Source organism: Vipera berus, assembly GCF_964194415.1.
Source record: "Vipera berus genome assembly, chromosome: 6".
Taxonomy (NCBI): Eukaryota; Metazoa; Chordata; class Lepidosauria; order Squamata; family Viperidae; genus Vipera; species Vipera berus.
This window is the reverse complement of record NC_138208.1, coordinates 76,996,086-77,019,421: the sequence shown is the minus strand read 5'-3', so window position 1 is coordinate 77,019,421 and position 23,336 is coordinate 76,996,086. Positions and strand designations below refer to the sequence as shown.

Here is a 23,336-nt window from a genome sequence, read left to right as displayed (position 1 = left end):
CTCAAACAATACCTTCTCTAATTTTCACTTAAATAAAGGGAGGGGGAAGGGCCTTGGTGGAGCAGTGGGCTAATGCCTCCTTAAGTAACACCAGCTGCCTGCAATTAGTGCAGGTTCACATCCCACCAGGCTCAAGGTTGACTCAGCCTTCCATCCTTCCGAGGTAGGTAAAATGAGGACCCAGATGGTTGACTTATATACCGCTGACTTTGTAAAAGCTGACTTTGTAAAAATGCTGCTTGGGCGGGGCCGAAAGCCCTAATAAGCAGGTATATACATAGAATGAAGGCTATTGCTAAGCACATTGTGCTTTAGATTGTAAGCCGCCCTGAATCTTCGGAGAAGGGCGGGATATAAATGGGATTAAAAAAAAAGATCCTGTTACTTTAACTTTATAATAAAAGTAGTATTAGCCTGCATGACTCTCCTAGTCTAGTCTACCTTGAAGACTGACATGAACCCTATTAATCTTCTAAGTGGAGGTTGGGGGAAGAACGATCTGCTAGCAGCTCAAAGAACTGCATATTAAATTTACTGTCAATGGATGAGGTTATCTGAGTCACCAAGATCAACCCCTTGATCCGTGCAAGAGTGTAAATTAAAGCATCTCCAATAGATATCTGTCTACTCTTTACTGGAACATATATAGTGGAAACCCAACACCTCTCTGGGTAATTGGTTCCACAGTTAAATTTCCTCTTACTCTTACAAAAATCTGGACATCCAATTGAAATCTGCCCTCCCGCTCAATCTTTTCTTTCCAAAGCTAAAGAAACCCAGTTCCTTCAATTTCTTTCCATTGAACTTTGTCTCTAGTTCTCCAATTGTCCTTACACCTTTTTTTCTAACACGTTCCACTTTACTTGAACCATTTTTAAATGTCCAGTTAAAACATAAAGATTCAAGATGGGAACCCGACTATTGGAGACCAAAGTGGAACTAATTAATACTTCCTATGATTTGGAAATTATGAACTTAACGCTGTTTAAAAACTGCAGGGTTTTTTTTGCAGCAGAACCCTGGGTTTGCTATGGAAGCCACTGGAAGTTCAGTGGCCCCGATCCTTCCGGAAACACCCCGGTCATTTACAAAAATAAATTCTAAATTCATTTCAGATCACAATCTGAATGAAATCAGTATGGCTTACTTCAAAATAGTATGTTTATTAGATGCTCAGGCTCTGTGCCTCTGCCTTAAAAGAGAGGTCAGTGAATAAATGGCTAAATGGTTTCCTCCTTTATAATATTTTCTTTCCAAAAAATGGGAGTAAAGATATTTGAGCTATAGATCAAGAGCTGAGGCGCCAGAGGCAGCTAAGACATTTGCACTCGAAAAGCCAACCCTTTGTATCAAGTTGCAAGGATCTGGCAAAGGGATTTGCTTTTGTCAGCCCTTCTGTTACTCTCTACCTCAGATTCCTTTGGGGTTCTTCTCTCGTAGTAAAGAGATGTAATCTCAAGCGAATTTGTAAAGAATTACTGTACAGTTTATCAATCAAACGTCTTCTCAGCTTCAATGGTATTCGAGTGACCGATGCTGGAGGCCTGTTACATGTTGTGCGGATAAATAATGCAGCATGTCTGCCAAAGCCTAAAAGCCCCTCGGAACAATTAAGGTTCAGGCTAATGGGAAAGAAGGCAGAAACGGAAATGAAGTGGAGAAAGAGACAGAGGGGAGGAAAGGGCAAGCCGAGATAACAGTCAAAGATAAACAAACAGGGCAATAAAGCTAGACGTTGAAGCTCTGAGTGCAGTGGAGCAGGGATGGGGGGGTCAGGATTGTGTCTATAACTGAGACAATCCCTTCTCCAATCCCTGATGGATGACCTTCCTTGAAAACAGAATGGGGCAGTAAGTCTTGTTGTCCATCATTCCAGAAACTATAGTTTCTGCAGCGTGGTGAGAACAAGAAGGGTGATCATACCGAGGGTCAAAAATGCTGCTAAAGGGTTGAAGATGCCAGTCTTAGCAAACCCTAGCCTAGCATTCTCAATTGAGATTTTTACTTATTTACAGAATAGAGCTGGAAGGGACCTCGGAGGTTTTATAGTTCAACTCTACACTCAAGCAGGGGACCCTATACCATTCCAGACAAGTGGATGTCAAAAATCTCCAGTGATGAAACACCCGCAACTTCAAAAGGCAAACTGTTTCATTGGTTAATTGTCCTCACTGTTAGAAAGTTTCTCCTTAATTCCAGGTTGCTTCTCTCCTTGATTAGTTTCCATCCATTGTTTCTTGTCTTGCCTTCTGGTGCTTTGGAGAATAGGTTGATCCCCTCTTCTTTATGGCAGCCCTTCAAATATTGGAACACCGCTATCATGTCACTCCTAGTTCTTCTTCTCACTAGACTACCCATACCCAATTCCTGCAACCATTCTTCACATGTTTTAGCCTCCCTTAAAACTTAAATGCATAACTTCCTCCCCATGGGCTGGGATGAGGGGAAATGGAACAAACAGCTTCCTAAATCTTTTTCTTTTCTCTCCTAAAATAACCAATGAAAAGATAACAATGGAATAAGCGATAGCATTCAGTGGCCCTAATGGATGGGCCAAAGGGAATTTTAGTAAAATACATCTAGGAGCACAGAGGTGGGAAAGTTAATCTACGGAGAAACAGAAGAGAAATAAAATTATCTTACCCGGCGCCCTGCCTCGTTGTTCTGTAGGTTCATGAGTATACGGGCCTGCTCTTCTGATCCCTTGGCGTAGTTCCTCTCCCTTTCTCTGGCATCCACAAACTCTTTGGCAAACCGGTAGCCATATTCCACATTGTCCCCACACCCACCCCAAAGCCAGTCCCGGGGCAGGTCCTTGGGTCGGGCTGTCCGGCTGCAGCCGCAAGTGGAGAGCTCTCCTTCACGGCAGGCGCGGCTGATGGCGTTCACAACTCCTGCGGCACTGACAGCATACGCGAAGGCAGTTTCTCGGCTACCTGAGAGAAAGAGAAGAGATCATCAAAGTCACAAAAGTTAGTGGTCCTTTTGGTCTCTACTTGAAACATAGCCTTTCCCAATGTGGGGCCCTCTAGGTTTGTAGAAATTACAAATATATTCTAAATAGAGCTTGACTTACAACAGTTCATTTAGTGACTGTTCGGCACTGAAAGGTGACCTGCCCATTTTTCACACATATGACAGTTGCACCATCCCCGCGGTCACAATGATCAAAATTCAGACGGTTGGGCAACCGATTCACATTTATGACAGTTGCAATGTCCTGTGGTCACTTGAACAGTTTTTGCCACCTTCTGACAAGCAAAGTCAATGGGAAAGCCAAATTCACTTAACCACCGTGTTACTAGCTTAGTAATTGCAGTGATTCACTTAACAACTGTGGCAAGAAAGGTCATAAAATGGGGCAAAACTCACTTAACAAATAACCAAATTAGCAACAGAAAGGTTGAGCTCAATTATGGTTGTAAGTTGAGGACTATACCATTTTGGATAGGGAATTCTAGATTTAAAACAACTGGAAGGAGTCAGATTGGGAAGATTGTTCTATCAAATTCCACATGTCACTTATAGCTCAAACATATTTCATCTCTCCTCCCATAATTTCTTCAGTTTCTTCCAATACAAGAACAACCTTCAGTTCTCCTTGGTTTTGTGTTCCTGGATAAACATCAGCTAACAACAGTTAGACTCGTACTCTGAAAAGAAAGGTACCATCTGTTACATCCACCAATCCTTAGAGTATTATCACGGCACCGTTCCTCTCTGAAAAGACATCCATACTCAGACTTTGGGGGATTGTGACTACCAAAGAGATAAATGAATTGAGATGACCTTTCCCCTGAATAAAACAAATGACTGAATTGGAGTTGAAATAATGATAAAAACTACTTAAAGATAAAGGTTCCCCCGCACATGCATGCTAGTCGTTTCCAACTCTAGGGGCTGGTGCTCGCTTGTCTGAGGATGTCTCCGTGGTCATGTGGCCGGCATGACTAGACGCCAAAGGCACACGCAACGCTGTTACCTTCCCACCGTAGTGGTCCCTATTTTTCTACTTGCATTTTTGCGTGCTTTTGAACTGCTAGGTTGTGTGTTTGTGTGTATGTGTGAGAGAGAGGGAGAGAGAGGAGGAGGAGGAGGAGATGTTAGAAGATTCCAACTCACATTTATATCTTGAGGGGTGTGACTGCATAACTAATAACAATCTACAAAATCTCCACTATTTAATGTTAACAGCTGAAGAAACGTTGCTTTCTATTTTCAGATTTCTTTCAGGATTATGGAGTCAAGAGTGTATAGAGGCAAGGGGAAGTTAGAAATTAGGAGAGAAAGCAGGAGTCCTGTTCTATTGCAACCTTGGTGCTTTGTTTCTAAAAAGCTGTGGTTGGGAGTCAAAAATGAACCAGCTACAGACAGGAAGGAGTTACCAATTGATTTGGGGGAACCAAAAGATTTCCAAGATGGCAAAAAGGTACGGTATAATAAAATGCCCTCTCTAGCATCCAAGGAAGCTCTGCTCTCAGGAATAAGAGTTCCTTGTGCCAATTTATTTTGCTTATGGATTGTACAATATGGGAGGAGGATGTTAGAATTTTATCTTTGAGGTTTTGTTACATGATGCAGATGGAATAGGCAGAAATCGGAAACTGCCAGTAGCTATAAGCAAATGTCATGACTGATCCAGGTCGGAAGCTCCAAATGAAGAATGATATTTTTTTTTCTTTAAAATGGAAAAGATGCCCTCAAGTTGTGTTTGATTCTTAGTGACTGCAGCAGTTCAATCTTCTTGGCAGTATTACAGACACAGATATATCCAAGATAGTTTTTTTTTTTTACTTTCGGTTCTGATGTTCTGTAGAGATGGAGGTCAAGGATATGAAGGGACTGTGCGCAGAAAACCGCCTGCCCCAGTATTCTGTTATCCACATGTCTCTGAGCTCATTCCAATTAGCCTTGCCAAGGACTGCCAGGAACCAGCTAGATAAGGAAGACTCTGCCCTGGTTTAGGATGTTCGGATATTCTCTAAGATTGACTAGGGAGTACACCAATAAACAATGCTTTTGCTGTGCGTAATTTCCTGCTTGTTAAAACTGTATAAATACAATAAACTCTGCGTAGGCAGACAGGCATATTTGGGACACCCTGCGTTGACTGGTCTCTGAATGCCACAATGTTCAACTCTGGGATTCCAATCCAAGTGCTATATTATGGTAGACCTGCTTAGCTTTTGAGATCACCCAAGGTTGACTAGCATTATAACCCGCTGAATCCATATAGAAGAAATATCTCAATAACTGCCTATCCCTTGTAGATAACTGTGGAGAATTATTCCACTTCATTTACATATCATTCTAATTTATTTAGCTTTGGTTTATTACCTTGTGTGAATTTAGTCAACTGTAGCTTATAATACCTTCAGCCAATTATGGCTTATCCAATAAACTAATCTGGCAAACTATTTCTAACATGTGATTTCCAGTTGCTGGGTTGAAAATATTACATTAGGATCAGTTCGGCAGTTCGAATCTTACAAGGTTGACTCCGCCTTCCATCCTTCTGAGGTCAGTAAAATGAGGACCCGGATTGTTGGGGGGGCAATATGCTGACTCTGTAAACCACTTAGTGAGGGCTGTCAAGCACTGTGAAGCGGCATATAAGTCTAATTGCTATTGCTGTCAGATTGTAACCGTGTATATAAAATAACTGATAATTATCTTTAACAAGTATAACAAATTGGCACCTACTGTAACCACAATCTCAACTAAGTTATAGATGCACTGCAAGAATATGAAATTTGATGTTGAAGCTCCTATCAAACTTCACATTAGCGGTGCTAGTTAGGATAGCTAGAACTCAGAAAACCCACTGCCAACAAACATAGATAATAGGTTTCAGTGATTGAAGCAAGACTAAGAGATTCCAAACCAGCCCCATGAAGACAAAAAGAAAACTATACAGTAGTAGAAAAAAGCTCTACTTACTTGACAGATTGCCCAGATGACTGGAAAAAAAATGGCATAGGTAAGGTCTTTCTCAATAACCTTACAAAGCTAATCCTTTACACAGAATAAATATATTCTTACCCTCCTGATATTTAGTGATTCCCTCAGATTCACATGCAACTAAGCTAAGTGGGCCAGCCACAACTCGATCAACTTAAAGCCATATTTTCCATAATCACAAAAAAGTGAGGAAGGGGGATCCGGCTTAGACTAGGGTTTTTTTTTTAATATTCAGTACTATTTCATTGATATATTTTATTCAATATTATGTGCAATGTTCTCTCCTTCATATTCTATCCTCACAGGAACCCTGAGTGGTTAGCTAATATATAGTTAGGGTATGACTGCCTAGAGCAGGGGTGTCAAACTCAATTTCATTGAGGGCCGCATCAGCATTGCGGTTGCCCTCAGGGGGCCGGGTGGGTATGGCCAGGGTGGGCGTGGCCTACTGGGCAGGCGTGGCTAGAGTGCGTATGGCCTACTGAGTGGCCGTGGCCAGGTCTACATCGTTCGCATCAAGGGTGCCTATGGGGGCCTGGGCAGGAGTGGGACAGATCTGAGGGCCTCTGGCAGAAGGAGGGTCTCTGGGCCAGGGCCAAGGCAGTGGGGGCCGTTCCCTCACTGTTTCCAGGATGGCTTCGCGGGCCACATGAAACCACTTCGCGTGCCGGATCCGGCCCCCGGGCCTTGTGTTTGGCATGTCTGGCCTAGAGCACAGGTGTCAAACTCGCCACATCATGTGACATATCACAACTTTTTTTGCATTGCCGGCAATGGAGTGGGTGCGGCTTCCATATGATGAAACCCGCCCGTGGACTGGCAGTTTGACACTCCTGGCCTAGAGAAACACTGTAAGTTTCAGGCCGGGAAACTGAACCTGTTCTTGTTAAATAACAGTGGAACTTGAGTGGGGGAAAAAAATCAATGCATTCAATTCCACTGTGGTTTATCTCTTCATAGTTTCTCTCTCCAGCTTACAGAGATATGTTTCTTAAACCAGATCCCTCACTTGTGTGTTTTCTTCATAATTTGTAATCTATCTGATATCGGCATGCTCAGCCTGATATAAATCCTAGCTATTCCCATCCTGCCCAGATGCGCCACATTTCACTCCCAGTAATTGCAATTAACAAGCATCTTACAAGTACTTTGAATCCACCCCTCCAGCTAACTTTAAATACGTCTCAGAATATGTTCTTTTAGTGCATGGAGATGCCTCCACAATAATGTATTGAAACAGCCATAATTAGCAAAGATTTTTTTATTATGTACAGTCTTCGACGTACAACAGTTTATTTAGCGACAGTTCGAAATTACAATGGCAGTGGGGAAAAAGTGACTTATGGCCCTTTTTCACACTTACAATCATTGCTAGCATCCTCGTGGTAATGTGATCAAAATTTGGACGCTTGGCATCAGACTCATATTTATGATGGTTACAGTGTTGTGGGGTCATGTGATCACCTTCTGTGACCTTTTGACAAGCAAAGTCAACGGGGAAGCCAGATTCACTTAACCACCATGATACTAACTTAACAATTACCGTGGCAACAAAGGTCGTAAAATGGAGCAAAATTCACTTCACAGATGTTTCACTTAGCAACAGAAATGTTGGGGTCAATTGTGGTCGTACGTCGAGGACTACCTGTATTCTGAACTTTCAGGGCACCTACTATAGGATCCTCTCACTTACTAACTTATAGACCCGTAAGAAGGCAACCTCTCAAATTATCCTCCTAAGAAGTCGAGATTTTCAAACCTATGGGGCGAATGGGCAGTAAAGAGACTGGCAGCTTCTTGATTCCATTAGAACAGCCATTCCCTTATATTCTTTCTTTTCTTTTTCTTTTTTTTTTTGGAGGGGACATATGGGAATTCTTACTGGATTTGTTTTAGAAAGAATGGCACGGGCACTATTTCAATCAACGTTGCATGCATCTGTTCAGCTATTGGCATCATTAAACATGTCTGGTCAAACAAGAACTCCTAGAACAGCTAAAACACATAAAACTACCTGCTTCCATCTTGTGGTTTTATTGTGACTGCTGTTGCATCATCTAATTCCTCACAGTCTCGAGTAAAAAATAAATAATAATATTTATTTATTTATTTATTTTTGGGACTTATATGCCGCCCTATCTCCCGAAGGACTCAGGGCGGCTAACAACAACAACAACAATAATAATAATAATCATAATGATGATGATGATGTTGGAAGGGACCTTGGAGGTCATCTAGTCCAACCCCCTGCTCAGACAGGAAACCCTATACCATTTTGGACAAATGGCTGTCCAGTCTCTTCTTAAAAACTTCCAGTGTTGGAGCATTCACAGCTTCTGGAGGCAGGTGAAATCTATTCCAAAGAACATTTCAGTGATCCCTGAAACTTCGATTCAGAGATTCCTATCAAGCAGGTCCTCATGAAGTGACCATAAGCCTCAAAATAGCTGACTCTGAGGGATCATCAACTGGGAAGGAGATGTACCATCAGTTTCCCAGATGGCCACTGCTAGGAGGAGAATGCAGACAAAAGCAATCAGGCCAACAATCTGATGCAGCAAAGTTCTTCTGAAGATTTATGTTCTTATAGCAATTAAGCAGGTAGAACAGCCAAACAGAGCAAGAGTGGGCAAGCGGTCTAATTTCATCCTCAAACTAATTTCAAAAGCCCTCTGCAAACAATTAGTACAGATCTCTGGAAAGAGCAATTTGTTTCTTCTCCAGCATCGTGCTGGGTGGGAAGGAAGTAAAAAAAAAGAACAATGGGGATGAGGTGGAGGGGGGGGAATGGGATGTCCAAAAAAGAAAAGCTGAGTTCACATATCACACCAAGGGCAGGGATTGCTCCAACGTGGTTTATAAACCATAACAGCTGGGTTTACACAATGCTTTACACAAAAAAACGAACTAAGCCACAATAAAGCTAAGCGTGATGTGCATACTAGTTCAGGGAGAGAAAAAATGGCAGTGGGTGTGGAGAAGAAAGAGGGAAAAATGGGTGTCCCTGCCAACTTGGGGCTCTAAGAGCATGGATCCTCCCCCCCCCCAAGGACTCAGCAGAATGCAAGCGTGCAACCTTTACAGTAGAGAATATGTAACTGCGGGAAAGCTGTTGAAGAAAACTATTAATGAGACTAACTACATTTAATTTCGTGCATGTAACACTTCTAGAGTAAATCTGTAGTCCTTTACGAAACAGGGAACATGGACAGGGTCTAGGCAGGCTTCTTGTGACTCTGTGTGTCCTCCCCTCAAGAGTTACTTCTGAATTAATCCATCAGACACACAAGTAAGTAGGGGATGTGCAGATGCCAATAGTGACAAAAGGGGAAAGATGCATATTTTAACCGAAGAGTAGTAAATTTGTTTGGCTCAGAAGCTAAGCAGGATGACTTGAATGTTGGTAAATAAGCCAATTTTTGAGGAGGAGGAGATTTTGCTTTTAACAGTAATTGTCAAGTTTTAGTTCAACCCATTGCACACTACGTCCCAGTCCTAATTTGTGTGGCCTTCAGCCCAGTTGCTAAACCTGGATTCTCCAAAGTAGTCAATATTGACCTCCAATGGTGAATGGGACTACCCATAGTTGTTGCTGTAGAACAACAGATTTGACATAGTACTATTAAAGCAATATTAAATTACAAATAAGAGAGAGAGAGAGAGAGAGAGAGAGAGAGAGAAAGCAAGAGAGGAAGGAAGGAAGGAAGGAAGGAAGGAAGGAAGGAAGGAAGGAAGGAAGGAAGGAAGGAAGGAAGGAAGGAAGGAAGCTGATGATGAGCTGAAGAGTTTGGGGGGCTCCTAAACTGTGTGGTCCACTGAGTTCAGCCCTCCACCAGGAGCAATCTGATCCCTGCTCAGCAGGAAAGAACAAAAAAAAGCATATGGTGGGCTCATCTTCTGGCTCTGACTCCACCTGCTACTGGTGTTAACTCTGCCCAACATCACTCTACAGCCCCTAATAGACCCTAAAGAAATGCCGCCCTTTTAACGCTCCATCTTCTAGGTTGCACTTACTAAAGGCAATGGAATTTACTTCCAAATAAACATACATAACATTCACTTGTGAATGCTTTTATGGCAGGATAGGCCATGGAAAAGGGTCATTTTTCAGTGTTATCTACATTCTACACATAGGAGGTTTTGAATTTAAATTACCCCTATGAGAAGGATGCATTTAATGTCCCTTGTTAAGTCTTAAACTTACCTAATCAAAAGTGAATCTCTCTGTGTTTACTTAAGTTTACTTCTTAGTAGCTATACTTAGCATTGTAACTTTATCCATTGTACCCCAGCTCTAATCATTTACAACTCACAATATAAACAACATTGCAATTGTCTGCATACCCCCATACAAATATGCACAAAGTCAAAGTGCAGACCCGAATATCCAAAGCTGTATTCCTCCTTGAGACAATCATGCAAGTATAACAGATGTAAACATATAGTATATCTACCTGTTGACCTTTTATTAAGCTCTAAATCAGCTGCTTTGGGTAAGTTACCTTTTTCTGCCTTGCATGAGCGCCGGCTCTGAGTTGGAGTAATGTGTTACAATTAATCAAACTGAGATACAATAGCCCTGAATAATGAAGTGAATTTCTAAGGGAATCCATTAAAGGGGCTTCTAGTTTGAGAAGCAGGGGAAAAGAGGGAGCTGCATTTTAACACCTTGTTTTTATTATCCTTACACATCAAACCTCAGCCCCGATTTCTCCAGGGGAGAGTTGCATTTCAAAAGGACTGAGAACAATATATCCAGCTCACACCTCAATTCAAATTCTGCAATGACCTGTCAATGAGTGTCTTTTGCCACTTAGCAGTTGGCACCCTGGGGAAGTCTCAAGGTAGTGGATAGGGCTAGACTTCCTGCTGCCTTTCCTGGAGATGCACCAGCACGGAGAAGGCAAATAGCAAAGTAGTTATCAGTGCTTCCCACACACACATACACACACACTTCTTCCTGCCAAGGGCTGCAAGCCAGGATATTTTCCACTGGGGAAAGGAAACAGGGCAAATCAATCAGACTACTCCAATGAAGGAGAATATAGCTCAGGATTGAAATGAGGGGGTCCTTGGTGCTCTCTGAGCTTGGCTGTTTTGTTGCAGAGGTTTCATCACCCAAACCAGGTAGCAACACCAGTGCTGATCGTGTTACCCAGTTTGGGTAATGAAACATCTGCAGGAGGACAACTAAGCTCAGAGAGCACCAAGGACCCCTCAATCAGAAGGCTTTTAAAAAAATGGTATTTCCCAGTAAGGCAGGTACTCAGCTGAGATTCTAATTGGTTTTATTTGGCTAGATTAACCATTCCAGCAGTAGAGAGGAAGAAAGAAGGGAGTTCAGAAAAAAGATTAGGTTTACTAGTTTCATTCCTGGGCATGGCACTTTGTTACCCTTTTTATCTTGCTCCAGTTTTGCCAAAGCAGGACTTCTCAGAGCTAAGCCTTCTCCTTCTGATACAAGAACAGTTCCCAAGTTGGAAATTCCCAAGTTGCCCCCGCTAGTTGGAAATTCTGGTAGTTGAGGTCCACTCATCTGAAGGGGGTTACCGGTTGGGAGAAAGTGACTCAGCTGCTCAGAATACACTCTTGATGCCAACCTTTCTTTCATAGTCTGATGACCCCCATACTTCACCTGAGGCACACCAGAGACAATGAATCAGGAGATTCCTCAGTGCCAGTTTTTGTTATGGAAAAATGGAGCAAAGCCTACATATGTAAGCTTAATGCTTTATCCCCATATGTGGCTTTCCCACTACAAACTTTTTCTTTCTTTCAACCTGTTGCCCCCAGGTGTTTATCCTTAAGACAATCACAGTATAAGAAACACAAGGAATTTCTGAGGCTCCCTTCCCAGGAGCTTTTTAAATTTATGGTGAATTAAAATGAATCAGACAAAGCCTGATCCTAACTGTGAAAACAAAATTTAATATACTGTGGCTAAGCCTTGGAATACTCGGGCAACAGTGTGCATCTAAACCAAGTGCAAAGTGCGTTTTTGCTACCCATGTAGAAATCAAATCTACCAGTATACCTTCTTCAGTATGTTCCCCAGCGCATCTCATTATAAAAGGCAGTAATAAACTTTTAATTACTCAGTAATTAATGCCTACTGAGAGCTCTTCAAGTTAGCAATAGAGAGGGGACTGATAAGAACATTGCTCAGATTGGGAAGATTATAGTCATGAAAAGTGATTTAGATAGTATGCAAACAAATAAATGCATCAATCATGCTGATAAAGATAAAAAGGTGCCCTCAAGTTGCCCTCAAGAGACAACCATGCAATTTTTTAGGAATATGTATGTTATCACTAGAAGTCTCCTATTAACCTACTTCATTCGTACTACAACTTTTCCTTCCATCCTTTAAGTTTCTTAAGGCTCTTGACAGAAAGCAAAAGTAGCTGTTCTACACAACGGAAATAAGTGGGAAAGCAAGTGTTTAAGTCATTTCAAACAAAAATAGTTCCTTAATTTAAAAACACACAACCTTCAACACTGGTGGAAATTATCATGGCCAGGCAGCAAGAGATCAATGAGCTTTCATTAATTCTTGAATCTAACCAGGTGGGTTGACCCATAACTTCTAATATTGCATCTTTTGTACCTATTTTACAGCAACACAGACCTTCTTTTGGGAGGGGGCTTGCAATTCCTCACATCTGGAGAACATCAAGCAAAGTCTGAGACTCTAATGAAACAACAGTTCAATTTGGCATTGCAGAATTTAATTAGAGATTAAATTAGGGATTTATCTGTCCCCATGAGTGCTCATTTTGATGAGTCTAATTCATTCAAGCTCTGCATGAAAACAGCCTCTTACTCTTAGGGCAGATTTTATGTCTCTACACTATTCATGCAACCTCTATCTTGACAGCTGTTCTATTTTCAGAGGAATGCCACCCAAATTGCTCTACTTCATCCCTGCTTCCTGCTCTTTCATTCCAACTGGTTTCACTAGACCAGGGGTAGGCAACCTCGGCTCTTTTATGACTCATGGACTTCAACTCCCAGAATTCCTGAGCGAGGTTGCCTACCCCTGCACTAGACTTTTGAATCTCCATGCTCTTACGCAATATTCAGACTACTTGCAATCCACTTCTCATCTGTGTACAATTTATTTTTCTGAGTGTCTATTCTCATCACGGTTAAGTATCTGGCACTTTCCAGCTAGCTTTGCTACTTCCTTCTAAAATATTTCCCAACCAGAGTTTGTTGGTGTTTTTTATCCTTACAGTTCTATATCCTTCCGGCTTTGTTCTCTGTGCCTCCAAGCCATTCCATCTCCGATGCCTTCAGGCAAACCTTCCATGAGCCTCAGAACGGCCATCAGCATCCTTTGCCTCCTCACTTTTTCCTTCACTTACCAATGCTCATGACTCTGCCAAAGACAGATGTGTTGTCCACTGTGCTGCAGTTCCATCGCCTCTGCCTGAATTGGAATTGACACTCTTTGATGGCGTTCTTAGCCCCCTCACCAATGTACATCATGTGTTCCTGGTATAGTTGGCACAACTTTCTCTGGCCTGGGGACAGCCCTGGTAACTGGCTACACACTGGTTGGGCTCCAATGATGTACATCTCGGGTCTCTGGATTGGATTCATAGCCAGTGACCTGGAATGAGGAAAACATTGTCAAGAAATGCCTTTGGCAGTGGTAAGGCTTTGTCTCTCAGCAGAACCAGGACCTAAAGACACAGACCTTTCCAAACACAAACAGAAGAGTCAGGAGTGAGGAAGCTGAGATTTCCTTATTTAAGGACAACCAGGTAAGTGTCTAACTGGTTCGTCTTTATTGAATCACATCAGCTTCACCATGAGATGGATAATTAAACAGAGCTTTGTCCTGGAACTAAGTAGCTGAATTAACTCTCAGCTAAGGATCTTTCGCACAAGTTGAGGGTCTATCATACTATTCAGGGAAAGCCGGCTTTGACTGTGAGCTTTGGGAAGCTTCTTCCCAGGCTTCAGTCCAGCAGCCAGTGAATCTGCTCCAAAGCAAGTTACTAAACTCTTGCCTCCTATTTTGGGGGCATGTAAGAGGTTCCCTAGATCAATAAGAAGGGTAGAGGAGGTGAGGCAGGGTGCTTCAAGAAGTGGAGGTGGCAAGGGGGGGGAAAGGTTTTGGGAATGTCTCATTCTCCAGAGGGAAAGGAAGGCGCAATCAGTTATTTCATTTTTATACACGGCAGTGCTTCGAAAGGGCAAGACACTGATTGGACCCCCGGCGTGCAGCTCAGATTTCTTTCAACGGAGAAAAGTAGAGAAAAGCACTTTTTAGAAAGCCCTTCAAAGAGAGCCTCTCGTTTTCTCCTCCCTCCCTCTCCCCGGGATGTCGGCATCCCCTTTTGGGACTTGGGTCTTTCTTCCACCACCACCATGAGAAAAGAAAAGAAAAGAAAAGAAAAGGGGAAAGAAAAGAAAAGGGGAAAGAAAAGAAAAAAAAGAGAAAAGAAAAGAAGGGACCAAGGGAGGGAAAGAAAGAAGAGAAGAGAAGGGAAGGGACCAAGGGAGGGAAAGAAAGAAGAGAAGGGAAGAGAGGAGAAGAGAGGAGAAGAGAAGAGAAGGGACCAAGGGAGGGAAAGAAAGAAGAGAAGGGAAGAGAGGAGAAGAGAAGAGAAGAGAAGAGAAGAGAAGAGAAGAGAAGAGAAGAGAAGAGAAGAGAAGAGAAGGGACCAAGGGAGGGAAAGAAAGAAGAGAGGAGAGGAGAGGAGAGGAGAGGAGAGAAGAGAAGAGAAGAGAAGAGAAGAGAAGAGAAGAGAAGAGAAGAGACCAAGGGAGGGAAAGAAAGAAGAGAAGAGAAGAGAAGAGAAGAGAAGAGAAGAGAAGAGAAGAGAAGAGAAGAGAAGGGACCAAGGGAGGGAAAGAAAGAAGAGAGGAGAGGAGAGGAGAGGAGAGGAGAGGAGAGGAGAGGAGAGGAGAGGAGAGAAGAGAAGAGAAGAGAAGAGACCAAGGGAGGGAAAGAAAGAAGAGAAGAGAAGAGAAGAGAAGAGAAGAGACCAAGGGAGGGAAAGAAAGAAGAGAAGAGAAGAGAAGAGAAGAGAAGAGAAGAGAAGAGAAGAGAAGAGAAGAGAAGAGAAGAGAAGAGAAGAGAAGAGAAGAGAAGAGAAGAGAAGAATCCGACCCCACTCACCACCAAGAGCTGGCTTCGGCCAGGAGCTGCGTGTAGCCGCAGAGGAGAGCCAGGCGGAGGAGCAGTCGCGTCCCAGGCATGGTGCACTTCCCGCGGCTCCCGCGCCTTTGCCCGGTTCGGCTGAGACTCAGCTGGGATCCCTGCAGGACAAGAAAGATAGGAGGGAAGAGCGGGGGGGGGGAGTCAGCCGAAGAGAAAAGCGAGCGAGGGGCAGCGGCGGCGGCGGGGGGGGGGAGGAGGAGGGGGGGGGCTTGAGTCCGGCGAGGGGGAGGTATCTCCGTGCGAAAGCTCGTGGCGTGCTCCCCCTCCTCCCACGCCTTCCTCCGGCCAAGGACTCCCCCCGCCCCCCCCCCCACACGGACCGCTCTCATCTCCCCCCCCCCCCCCCCACGCTCAAGCCCAGCCAGGTTGGGCGGAAAATCCGTAACTTTTCCCCGCACTGGGAGGGAAGAGGCGAAGAGGCCAGTACCCGAAGTAGCGCTTCTTCTAATGCAGGGGTCTTCAAACTTGGCCCTTTTATGACTTGTGGACTTCAACTCCCAGAATTCCTCAGCCAGCAAAGCTGGCTGAGGAATTCTGGGAGTTGAAGTCCACAAGTCATAAAAGGGCCAAGTTTGAAGACCCCTGTTCTCATGGGAAGCACAGGACGGGTCACGCCCTCAGCGGCACATTACACATGCTCAGAGGCAGTGGGTTCCCTTTGCCAGCAGGGTTAGCAAGAGAAAGAGGCAAAGTCGGGGAGGAAGCTCCCCACCTCTGGGGTCCAGGAACGGTGAGATCATTCATAAAGTATGACATGGCCTAGATCAAAGGGGCTGGCGGGCGGGGCGGGGGCGGGGGGAGGGCTAAGTGCTGACAAGGGAGAGATGGATCTGGTCTGAGTTAAAGCCAGCAAAAAGAAAGGTAAAGGGGGGGGGGTCCCTTTCCGGTATGATTGACGTTCCGATGGTTTTTGGAAGGTGCCGGACCCTCCCTCTTTCAGGGAAGAGGGATGCTAGTTTTTGAGTTGAACGCATCCACGCAACCGTTTTAAACAAGCGATGATTTGAAAAAGCGGATACCACCCACTCCCATTTTCAGACTCTTGCTGGCATAGGGAAGAGCACGCCAATGAACAAATGGTTACGATGGTTATGCCTCCTTAAGTAACACCAGCTGCCTGCAATTAGTGCAGGTTCGCGTCCCACCAGGCTCAAGGTTTATTTATTTATTTATTTATTTATTTTAATTCCATTTATATCCCGCCCTTCTCCGAAGACTCAGGGCGGCTTACAAGCTTAGCAGTAGCCTTCATTCTATGTATATGCCTGCTTATTAGGGCTTTCATACACCCCCCAAGCGGCATTATTACAAAGTCAGCTTAATTGCCCCCAACAATCTGGGTCCTCATTTTACCTACCTCGGAAGGATGGAAGGCTGAGTCAACCTTGAGCCTGGTGGGATGTGGTTGACTCAGCCTTCCATCCTTCCGAGGTAGGTAAAATGAGGACCCAGATTGTTGGGGGCAATTAAGCTGACTTTGTAATAATGCCGCTTGGGGGAGGGTGTGAAAGCCCTAATAAGCAGGCATATACATAGAATGAAGGCTACTGCTAAGCTTGTAAGCCGCCCTGAGTCTTCGGAGAAGGGTGGGATATAAATGGAATTAAAATAAAATAAAAAAATAAAATAAAACATGTCAAGAGATTGGGAACGCCTAGTACGCCAGATTTTTAAACAGAATTGTAGCAAGCAAACCCCTCCTAGCTTTCTATGCACTTAAAAGACTGTGTTTTCCTTCTCTGAAGCTCAAGACACTTCTGGCTCCTCTTTGCTCCCATACTTATCCACAAGAAGAAGGGGAGGCAGAGAGATCGTGTCCCTGTTATTCTGACACACCAAGGGTTGGGCAACCAGCACAGATCCTTCCAGAAATCAACCTCCTGGCTACTCCTTCCAGAAACTGGGCCGAAGGAAGGTCAGACAGATATACTGCCACCTGACAATTCAAAATTCTCCTCTCTAGCTGGGCATTTCAGTAATTGATATGATTACAGCGCAGCATCTCCCTAACCAGAGCACAGGAAAGGGCGAAAGCAGCAAACATCCTGCTGGCATGTTTATTAAGATTTGTGGATTAGAGAGCACTTGCATCAGAATCAGCTGGATACCTGCGGCTAGTCCTGACTTAAATCAAGTTCTACCAAAGTTGCTGGCTTGAGTATACAAACAGTTGCTTGGCCTGGAAATATACAGTATTTATGGTGCGGGTCTGCAATCCAGAAATTGTTCTTTGGCCTTCCTCTTGGAGATGCTGAATTATCATCCTGCATTTGCCCGCCGTCAAATATTCTAAAGACCAGCATTTCTTTAGATCAGCCCTGACTACAGAGGGGAAGGAGGAGGAAGAGACCAACAGGGAGGGAGGAGGAAAACTATTCTTATTCCTTTTGTAGCTAATCATCAACTCCATCCCTAAAACGCTGAGCGGGAAGCTGGAAGGAGATAATCTTTCCACACCACGTTTCTGCAGTTTACTCACTTCCATTCATATTGCCAGAGCTTCATTTGCATCCCAGCCCAGGAAGCTATATTAATGTCAGGTCTCCTAATCCTAAACGTGGATTCCTAACACAGACTAGAGGCTATCTGATCTGAATAATGTTTTGCCTTGTGCCACTACACACCGCCAGATCAGCCAGAAAGTAAAGGGAGGAATTCTCAATTCAAAGGCAAGACTTCTAGGAAAGTGCGAACCCTAGCCCTGTTTAAAAATTAACCAGGAAGTGGGAACAACGTGGCTTTCATGATTTATTTTTGTTTGGTTCCATACCAAAGAGCATCCCTTTGTCAAGAAGAATGCTAAAGAAATATTTGCTTATGAAGCTGTGCTAGTCTTTATTATCAGTGTTGAGGATAACACTATTTCATGTGAAAAAGAGATTATCTAGCCATCTTGGCAAAGGATCCACTTTGAAAGTTTAGTATATTGGATCCTTTAACTAGTGGAAGAGTTTAATGGCATCTGAAAAACAGATTTCTTGCAAGTTCAGCTAGGATTTATGCTTTCATGGGCCCAAGTTCAGTTTGCCAAGTAATCAGATTTATACAATAAATATGCAACTCTGGAAGATGCTAAATCTTCCATGTTGCTTTGCTGTGGCTGGATTTATACTCGGAACTATGGGTTATTTAATAAGCCTCAGTGTCCAGCTTTCCGCAGAATGCTAAACCATAAATGGTAGTTTACAAACCACAGTGATAGATTAGCCAATCCTTCCAACAAGAAAAACAAATTATTCATCACAACACCCATTATGATATTATGCAATCTCTGTCTAAAAACAGTAAAAAGACAGAAAAACACTCTCCTATTAGCAATCAATACTTCTATTTCTAGTCTATCTTTTAGTCTATCAAGAGCCCCAGAAACTGCAAAGTTAAAGTACTTCCTCATAAGGCTTTTATTAGCAATTGTCCTGCCTTTTCCATACAGCTAGGAATGGAGACAAGTTTGTTGATTTCTGTTTGCAACCCTCCTTTATTTTCTGCATTTTTTTTCTTTTCCAAAGAATTAAAGAAAGGCATTCTTGCCTCACAATGTCTTCTGACTGGCTGGGCTAGGAGCTATCTACCGCATTTGGAAGTGTCTCTAATCTAAGAGATGTAAAGTGCAAAGAACTCAAATGAAATGTTTAATTAGTCGAATTTTGATGAAAACAAGACCCAGCAATCTTTTAAAGGTTAAACCGCCAATAAGCATCTGTCTCTCTACAACCTTCATCTTTAGGTATTCCCCACATTTTACTTAGGTGGTATTACAAGACTTCTAGGTAATTTTCACTCTCATTCATTCATTTGTTTGATTTTAGCCTGCTTTTATTTTTGGTGGGTCAATCCAGTATACATGCCTCTATACGCACTGAAAGACATTTATCTGGCTTTTGGGCTCTGTGTTTCTTCTGAGTTTCAAAGTGCAATTCATGCAATTCTATTTCACTCCCGTCTTGAGCAACTGCACCCACTGGAGATTTGTCTGTGTGCAACCACTATTGACTGAGCTTTCTCATCGCCAAAGTCTGACAATCCGTTCATGTACTGTACTTGGCATGCAAGTCATCAATCAAGAAAACCATGAAAGATGAATTTCTGGCACTCAAATCATGTCAATGAAGGAGAATATTTGTAGCTCGGGGTTGAAATGAGGGGTTCTTGGTGCTCTCTGACTTTGGTTGTTTACTTGCATTACCCTAACTAGGTAATATCATCATTGCAAGAAAAGAAGCAAGCTCAGAGAGCATCATTTACCCCTCACTCAAATCATGATCCCTGCTGATTCTGACATTCGGGTTCATATCCTGTTTTGATGGTAGGACAGCCCTGCCCTGTCTCCATTGTATCCTCCCCACCACCCTGTGAAGTAGATTGGCTTAATAAGGACTGTGTGTTGTTTTTTTTTGCATAATATGCTAATAAAAATAAACAAAACATGGCTGAAAGCATAATGTAGTTTGATTTACGAACCATTGTTTAGTGTGTTGTGCAAGCATTTACATAAACTGATTTTCAGTCATCCATTGGGCTTCATGGTTGAGTAAGGATTTGAAAGCGAATGTTCTCCGCCTGACACATTAACCCATACACCACACTGGCTTTACAAAGATGAGACATCTATTCTACATCTCTTATGCCTTCTTTAATACAAGTACTTTGGGGGGGGGGGAAAGTCACGTGAATCCTAGGTAGAAATTGGGCAGGGGGATAACTGAACTTTTGCATACTCTTTTAGCATCTTCCGTCAGAAGCATCTTTAGCTAGGGGGCTTGTAGAAATCATTGTCAGGGAAAGACCAATAAACCTGAGCCAGTTCCCGACTCCAAGTGGGGTCTCTTATAACTACTTATAATCAGTCGTTAAAGAATTTATGGACTATCTAATCCATGCCAAAGTAATTTTAGCCTTTGGGGGAGGAAGGGTGTTGGGGGGAAAAAGAGAACCTTAACTCAAACTCAACCCAAATAAAGATTCCTAGCCATGGCATTGCCCATCGGGGAGTACCCTGAGATGCTTCTGTTCCACTTCCTGTTCCTGGTGGGGTTAGTGGTTATACTACTGTAAATGTGCAGCCTAGGATCCGAGAAAGGCAGATCAAACAGAGAAACCTTTGTCATGCAGAGCCTTCCTAGAAATGACCTGGTCTCTATGGCATGGGAATAAAGGCTCTCCTACAACTCCTCCCCAAAATAAACCTTCTCTTCAAAAGGACTCCTTACAATACGCCTTCACACACTCAATTCCACCCCCCACATATACACCCAGCCCAACCCCTTAGGGCAGGAGGTCCATGAACGTAAGTAGTAGTAGAGAAAAGCAACCAAGATGGAACAGATAGGACTGGCACCAGCAGAGCTGAGTTTAATGGCTTTCAGGGAGGGTTTGCTGGCTGGGAAAGAGGAAAACTTCAAAGGCTTCTCTAGTCCAAACAGCAGATCAAGTAAGCTTGGCTAGAGATTATTGCACACCACTTCCTAATGTCATCTCCACTCTATGTTGGGAGAAAACTTTCCTTGCATTTCTAAAACAGCCTTCCTCAACCACAAAAGGGCTTGGGGCAATTTTCCTCACTTTTCCCCAGGCTACCATTCGCCTTGCTGATTAAAACATATAAACTGGGTTCGTGCTAAATCAGAAATAACAAGTAGCATTTCAGGATACATATTGTTGAGTTAGAGATCCCAGCAACCATGGCCAACGAGAAAACTATGGTTCTCCAATGATACTGAGAGATGTAGTTTGGCAACATCTGAAGTGCCACCAGTTGCCAATCCCTGTGTTAAATCATGTCTTGCTTAAACAGAAGTTAACAAACCATATCATAGCTTAACATGGCACAGTAGTACAGTCACAGATACCAGGGCTTTTTTTCTCATAGAACGCTCAGAACGGAGTTCCAGCACCTTTTTTGGATGGAACCTTGTAGGGTAGGCAAGGCAGGTTGTATGCCATGTGTGAGTTCCGGCACCTTTTTCTTTTACAAAAAAAGCACTGACAGATACTATACCTGCTTGGAGTGAGGTGAGAGTCAACTGGAAACTCGCATAACCCTTGGCTCAACATTGAAACCAATCTTTTAACACACACACACACACACACACACATCATAGGCTGCTACCTAACCTTGTTTAAAACTGCCAGAGATCATATTCAGGAATTGTTCTTGTCAAACTTATCTTTTACCTGTAAAGCTCACCAACATGATGCCTTCTAGAGAAGTTGCAGCACCAACACCCATAATTCCCAAGAAGGTTGGTAGGAAGGGACACAGATCTGGTCTTGGGAATGGGAAAGGAATGAGGAAACCATTAAAGGGGAAGAGGTTTCAGAAAGGATTACCCAGTTCTGAGAAAGAAAAAAGTGTAAGAAAAGCACTCAAAACATCTCCCTATGATTTTGTTTGGTATAATATTGGGAAAAATAGAGAAACTCTGATAGGCTTCCAGGATTCTGATAGCCCACTCTACAACATTTCCAGAATCCTGTTGTCCCGTTTCTTGAGCTGGTGTACCTCAAAATGCTGTTACCCAATACATAAGTCAGTGTGGACTAAAAATGTCTGGGCTCCTGTAGAAAAAGCAGCTTATGGTTGGATGTCCAAGAAGAACAGATCCAATGCCTGTTCCTAATCTCCCTAGGTGCCCTTCCTGTTCTTGAACCACACAGAAACCTAGCCATCATAGAAACATGTCCACATGGACCAGGATACCCATCTTCCAAAATTAGTCCTGTCTCTCTTTTTTTCTTAGCACGTTTTTTTTCCCAGTCGGACATCTTCCCAGACCAGACCTCTGGCCAAGGATCTGTGGAAATGACCTGAGCTTTAGCCAACAGGTTCAAACCTGTTACCTTCCCCTTTCATCCCCCCCCCCTGCAACTTTCCTCTTCAGTGATTCTTGGTCTGCAACCCGCATGTTTATGCTCAAGGTATGCAACCTCCTAAACAACAGCAGCAGTGATCATCAATCACCCGCGCAGCAGTTCAGAGGCCGCTGAAGCAATTCTTTTTTCAATCTACAGCCTTCTGCTACAGTAAAGCTGTTGTTTGTTTGCACCCGGGCTTTCCTTCCTGGTTGCCTCTGCTGGGCTGTACCTGCTGCTCCTGGTGGCCTGCTCCACCTGGCAAGCAGATGTGAAACTTTCCAGACCCAGAATGAGTCTTGGGACAAAAAACATCTTGTATGGTCCAGCTCCCGAAAGAAAGGCAAGACAGACTACCCAGATCCAGTAGGATCCATACATGAAATAAGAAAATGGGCATGTTATTCACACCTTCTATATACTGTGGCACTTTCAGGCTCTTCTCTCATTTGCTAGATGGGTGTGCTACAGGAGCAGAGAGAAGAGACGTGATTTATTTATTTATTTTTGCTGCTGGATGTTTTATTTTTTTTTTTAAAAAAGTGATGGGTAGAATGGAAAAATCTGTCTGCCTGTCGCACAGCGAAGGAAACCGTGCGTTGATGGATGGTTTTTCCATGCTGGGCTTGCACAGAAGAGAGGGTATAACGTCACTGAAAAGGACGCCAAGTCCTTCCAGGTAAAAAGTATGCATATGCTTTTATCTGTTCATAGATGTAGCAGCTGAGATTGGTTGTTATTCAAAGTCTTAAAAAAAAATATTCAAAGTCTTCAATCAGATAAGGGAGGTTAAGGGATCCTTCAGTTCTTAAGCCATTAAAGTTCATGGAATTGCTTAATACTAATTTGGTACACCAAACTCCAATTCATGAGCTGAAAGACAACTTATCCAATTGGGTGTCCTCCAGTGGTACAGACACTACAGTTCCCAGAATTCTTAGTTGTGCGGAACCATAACTTTGGCCATGTTGAAGGCATTGGGCTGAGGAAGATTGAACATGGGGAAAATATTTATTTGCTCTCTTTCTTAACTGCTCAAATCCTGTGACTTTGGGCAATATACAACAGAAAACAAACCATCCAAAGACACAGAAATAGTAAATTTGGAATTAATGAATTAATGCTACCACAAGATTATACAGGTATAGAGGGGTTCCATTTACCCATCAACTGAAATCAAAAGCTCATTGAAAGGTTACGCAATGTTTTCACAAACCTTGAAGACAAGAAGAGAATATGCCTTCCAAGCCTTTAGAGTAACACATTCCACAATATGGGGGCACCCCAGAGAAGATCTGCCACCCTATCCAAGTCCCAGGAACCTTGCAATGAGAAGAGACTCTTACTG

The 23,336-nt window shown here is 43.2% G+C and overlaps 1 protein-coding gene across 1 annotated transcript in view; it reads right to left on the bottom strand.

The window, feature by feature from the left end:
• The window catches only part of WNT5B (Wnt family member 5B), a 133,676-nt gene that overhangs the window by 7,499 nt on the left and 102,841 nt on the right, over nt 1-23,336 (bottom strand). The window contains exons 2-4 of the mRNA XM_081330266.1: nt 15,095-15,234; nt 13,329-13,576; nt 2,644-2,936 (exon numbers count right to left, since the gene is read on the bottom strand). Coding sequence (XP_081186392.1) covers nt 2,644-2,936; nt 13,329-13,576; nt 15,095-15,234 — 681 coding nt within the window. The remainder of the gene's footprint in view (nt 1-2,643; nt 2,937-13,328; nt 13,577-15,094; nt 15,235-23,336) is intronic.